General features: G+C 31.6%; 1 protein-coding gene across 1 annotated transcript; it reads left to right on the top strand.

Moving 5' to 3' along the window:
* Window positions 1-5,624, top strand: LOC133201085 (putative succinate dehydrogenase [ubiquinone] cytochrome b small subunit, mitochondrial). Its single transcript, XM_061336884.1, has 4 exons — window positions 1-68; window positions 4,118-4,291; window positions 4,426-4,585; window positions 5,178-5,624. The coding sequence occupies exons 1-4, from the start codon at window positions 35-37 to the stop codon at window positions 5,335-5,337; spliced, it is 528 nt and encodes a 175-aa protein (XP_061192868.1). The 5' UTR covers window positions 1-34; the 3' UTR covers window positions 5,338-5,624.
* Window positions 5,625-5,913: the final 289 nt, after the last annotated feature.

Below are 5,913 nucleotides of genomic sequence, written 5' to 3' on the forward strand. Positions count from 1 at the left end.
GCGTCCCATTGTGAACTCTTCAGTTAAATTCAAGATGGCTACCATTGGTCTGTTGAGGGCCTGCCGAGGTATATATTCAGTAAATTAATATGTTTTCTTGGCCAATATTGATTTCTCTAGTGATAAACATGTAACAGTGGGTGATGTTTGCACATGTTAATATTTTACTGGTTAATAGATATGTCTGCCATATTTTCTAAATGCGCCACTCAAACACAAGGTCACGAAAAAGAGGATGTATTTTCTGTTTTAGCACTTTCCTTGTCCGTGTTATTTTATTATAAAATAGTATGTATTATGTATTTTACTAAGATCATTCAAGTGTGATGATATAACTTTTTTTACTCTCTTTCAAAATACGTGATCAGAACACATAAATAACTGATCAAGGTTGTTTAATCAGGTAAATTGCATAATAGTGCTGAAATTCATGAAGTTGGATTATTTTCTTCTTCTTTATTTTCATATTATCATATATAGGCCTATTTCTATCATATTATACTTAAGTTTAAGAAAAAAAAATGAGAAATTATATATAAAAAACAAAATTGATTATGAAATGACTAACCTTTTTTTTAAGTGTCAGTTACGATTTACAGTCACTTCGTACACAAACCGAGTCGTACACAAACCAACTCGTATACAAAAAGTCAACTCGTACACAAAAAAAGTCAACTCGTATACAAACCAGAAGTCAACTCGTACACAACTCATACATACGTTTTCCTATGTGATTTAAGGTAATATTTGCCATAGTTTCCAAAAAAATTGAGAAGTCAACTCGTACACAAATGTGTTTTCTGTACATTTTTAACTAGTTTATGCCTCTGAATTTCCATATACCATATGTGCGAAATTTAAATATTTTATTTGTTAAATATGTAGTTGAAAAACTTAATTTAAACGGATTTCTAATTGTCAACAGAATTGATATACGTAGTATTTATATTTCTAAAAAGTTCTCTGTTATGCAAGTAATGCATGTTGATGTAGAATATAATATTTTATAGCATCCTAATTTATTATGTTAAATAGATATATAGTGTAGATAGTAAAGGATAACTGCACTTAACGCCTGTTTTTGGGTCTTTTTCGGTTGCTTCTGTTGCTTTTATATCTAAACCTTAATTCACTTTTGTATGTTTATGAAAGAATCCTGCCAATTTGGAACCAAATTTAAATCTTAAAATGATTTTAGACTGTGATACAATAAAATGATTCAATGTTTTTTGTCCTTAGTGCTTTCCAAATATAGTGAATTTACACTTACCTGCCCTTGATTGAACATTAGATATGCATGAGAGGTGGAGCTAACATTGTAAATATGAGTCTAAAATTAGACTTGATAAATAACAATGACATGTTTGAAAAAAGAACGTGATCACTCTTTCCAATCTCCCTCTCCATTCCATATGGCACAAATAGACTTCTGACAAAGGTTTCAAAACGAAACTAACAATATGAGCACGTCAATGTAATTAAAGCATTGTATATCCATGCCAGATGACTTAACGTGTTCGAACACAATGTCCTAGTTAGCACAAAACATGCTACCTTACAAGTCACGTGACGGAATTTAGTATTCACAAAGTTACCTGAGGTAGGACATCACGCGGTTAATTATAATATTCAACATGTCACAATCCTTGGTTACAACACAGAGAGCGAATGTAAGAAGAAGCAGTTTTTTTCTCTTTTTAACCATGAGCGCATGTTTGTCTATTAATCTCCTTTTGACACATTATTATTTATGCAAATATACAACTGCTGTGAAACGGAGAACAATAGACAAACATGCGCTGACTATGTATAAAGTCAGTAAAAAAGTGGGCGTCCTCATTATCGTACGGAGATTCAAGAAACTGTGATGACCCTTGCCTTTGAAAACAGATTCGAACTTCGTAAATACACACTTTTATTAAACGTAATTACATAAAGTTGCAGATTGGATGTTGGCCATTCTTGCAATGAAAAGAAAAATGCTTGTTTTGAAAGTTTATTTTGTTGCAATTTTCGCATGTCCTTAAGTGCAGTCATCCTTTGATCTAAATACATGGTAAGAATTTAATGGTGTACTGTATAACACATTTTTCTTGCACTTATCTAAACTTATTTAAATGAAAAAAGTTTTAAAAACTTACCGTCTTGCTGCAGGAAAGACAACTCTCTCGAACCATGGTGAAGTATAAGGAATGAAGAAACTTGGAGACATTTTCGATACATATAGTATCTCATAATTAAAGGATACCGAATTATGAGCATCTCGTAATTAGCGTTTGTCGCAGATCCAAGAAACCACCGCGCGGGTGTTGGTTTTACAATACTTCTTTGATGTCTTTGATGTTCCTATCCTATCAGGGAAGTTGAATTATTTAAATATTTAGGGAAAAAAACTTAAAAAACTTAAAGAAAAGTAACACTTCGTGTTATCAAACATTATTTGTATAAAATTAAATCATAACGATTGTATATAAATGTTGTGTACGAGTTGACTTCTGGTTTTTGTGTACGAGTTGACTTTTTGTATACGAGTTGGTTTGTGTACGACTCGGTTTGTGTACGAAGTGACTGGACACCTCAGTTACACAAGTAATAAAGCATTTAGTGCCACAAAATATGCTTTTCAGAGATGATGTTTCTATGATCTACAGACAATGATTATCAATCAATAGTTTGCTAGAACCAGTGTTCAGATATTAGTGTCAACTGTGTTTGTCTCTGGAAATGGGCTTTGAATGGCCTAGTTGTTTTAAAACAACAATTTTTGGATTGTATCATATATTTAGCTTAGTTAGCAACAAATTAATACAAAAGTTTATAATACGCAAGTTTCGAGATTATCTCCCTTGGTGCACTCTTTTGTTATGGAGGGGAGTTTTGTTTCCGCTTAAGCAGGCAAGTTGGACAGTTATTTATATTGGATACATTACATCATCATATGCCGGTCTATCATAACTGATTGTCGGGTGTACTTATTACCGAATTAAAGTAAAGGCTTCAATTTTTTCTACGAAAAAGAAAATGGAACAAAAGAACATAAAAATCGGAACATAAGGAAATATCAGTGGATAAAACATCAAACGAGGGAATAGATCTATATGGATCTCTGATAAATACACACGCACCTGATCACTGTACGTCGCATTCTGAATGACTTTTTTCTTTATAATAACTTCAAAGAGCCCAATAACTTTTTAGAAAAGGTTTGTACAATCAAAGAATTATTTTCTTTTATAAAGACCATGACGTACAGTTCTTTCGTTTTCAAGTATCCTATAACTGAAAGTAACTTTTGTAAATATATATAAGAGCCTTACAAAACTCATCAAAATGATCACTCCTTAGCATTAGCATCTTTTTAAGCCATAACCATCGTTCTTTTATTTATGCAAGTTTGTATACATTAACAACCTGTCCCATTTCCATGCTGATATAAATACTTTTCGTATCGTAGGAGAGTTACAATCTCGAAACTCGCATATTAATCAGGACATCTATCAAAGATACTAGTAAATGTTTATTTGATGCTACACATTGTACTCACAGGGAAGTAAACATGCAATCAATCATATAACATCATGAATTTGTAGCAGTTATTCAAGTGATTTTTTCAGCAAATACCAACTTGTTGTCCTGTAGTAAACGTTATCTGCCATAAATTAAATCAGAAAAGAGAAATTGGGATTTATATCATCAAATTTATGCCTGCCAGGGTTTCTGATACCCATTTTATAAACACTTCTAAAAAAAAAAAAAAAAAAAAAAAAAAAAAAAAAAAAAAACTTCCTGTTAATTAGAATCACAGGATAGCGTAAATTTCAAAGAAAATATTAAGAAGTTATGGTTGGGGGGTCAAAGATTTCGGTAAAAATATATATGCAATATTTATGATGTAAAGGATGTCATCTTCCAAGACCTCTTGTAAATCACTACTGTAGAAATAAAACTAAAATATGAGGAAAATATGTATTTTAATCTTATGTAGCTATTTAACACATCTATGTTTAAGCCTCATGCAAACCTGAGCAGTATTTGATTTTTGTCTGATAGCAGAATGATACAGTATTCACAAATTGACATGTTTAATAACATTAATTAAAATTTTCATGTCTTACAGGTAATGGCTGCTTATTAATGAAGAACAGTTTGTTTCACCAAAAACTTCCTGCAAATCTTCAAAACAGTCTAATTACCAAACATTTTTCCCTAACACCTGTTGCGAGCAGTAATGCTGTGATAGAGTTTTTCAGAGCACGGAACTTCAGGGCAAAGAGGGGTCCATTTAGACCAGGTAGGAGAGCAATATTCATGAGAAATATTAAGTTCACACCAAGAGCAAGATATGATATTGGTAAATAAAAACTATTTATTAGATGATAAAAAGACAAGTTTGTAAATCTTGCTGTTGTGTTTGAATATCTGTAGAGGAGAAGCGAGGAGACCATGCCATGATGGCGTCTACCCACTGGAAGATTGAACGTGCACTGGCCATCAGTATGTTGGGAGTAATGCCAGCTTGTCTCTTTGTTCAGGGACCCATCATGGACACATTATTATCAATAACAGTTCTTTTACATGGATTCTGGTAAGAAAGCCTTTTATCATATGATGAAGTTTGTTAACATGTACAACAAAACTCGTTTAATACAAATACAAACATGGATATAGTGAATTTATGGATAAAGCGAAGTTTTTTGGGATTCCGCTGCAAAATTCTTAACAATTCTTTGTAAAAACATTTACAGTTAAATTGACCTCTGATATAACAAATTTATGGATATATAGCAAACTGATTTTGATTCCTGTAGAGGTTAAAAGTAACAAAGTTGAATCTTTTATAGCAACTTTTTAATATCTCAAAATTAAAATATTGAGCAGTGACATTAATTTTTGTAGTATTTGTGTTTGAAATTAATTTGAAAAATTTAATACCTCAAGGTAAATTTTGTATTTGATACTTCCCGGATCATTTTCAGTGGTCATGCATGAAGGAAATCATGCATATTGCTAATTCGCTGTATATATTTTAAGGAATTTGTAATACCAAATTACGGATATTGCGAAATAATTCACTGGTTCCCAGGACTTCGCTATATCAGAGTTTTACTTTATCTATTTCTTATGAGAAATGTTTAACATCTGAATATTTTATATTAAGAGTGTTTATCATTTTGTAGGGGTGTGGATGGTGTTCTCACAGATTACCTGGAGAAATTTGTTCCTTGGATCCACTATCCCTGGTATCTGATCACTATAGCAGGACTAGCTGGACTTTTTTACTTTAATTACAATGATGTGGGGGTCTGTGAGGCAATCAGAATGGTTTGGAGAATGTAATTCTCCTGGTTCTGTGCTATTTAAATCATTAGATGTTACAAGATAAAAAGACTTTGTATAAACCTTTTGCTTGAGAATATTAGCCACCAACTTACATGAGTTTTCAACAGTATCTGCATATTCATCTGCAAAAAGTAAACAGGAATTGTTAATATGTTTAATTTGCACTAGTTTTTAACAAATAAGTGTAAAGCCATGAATAATTTTTATTTTCAAAATAGAATTTTTTTGTATATTGAAATCCAAGATTGTTTTATCCTGGAGAAAACTTTGTGCTTTGTAACTTGTGCTTTGTAACATTTTTTTTTTTTTTTTTTGCTGAAGTTCGTTATTTAATAAATATATTTAATGTACATGCATTTTTGTCTTGTAGATTTTACTAGAGCCCTGAATCTATGCCTTTGTCTAATACATGTACTAATCATGATATCTATCTGTCAGTCAGACTACCATTTTTTATAGGACATAACAGAGTATAAATCATCAATCAGAATTCATATTTACTACATCAGAAGAAGGTCTAAAAGGTTTTTTTTAGCACAATGGACAATAGTCAAATGTTGAGTTTTTGTAGCA

The sequence above is a fragment of the Saccostrea echinata genome, unplaced genomic scaffold (assembly GCF_033153115.1).
Source record: "Saccostrea echinata isolate AGI-Se365-2 ecotype Australia unplaced genomic scaffold, CSIRO_AGI_Sech_v1 ptg000042l, whole genome shotgun sequence".
Taxonomy (NCBI): domain Eukaryota; kingdom Metazoa; phylum Mollusca; class Bivalvia; order Ostreida; family Ostreidae; genus Saccostrea; species Saccostrea echinata.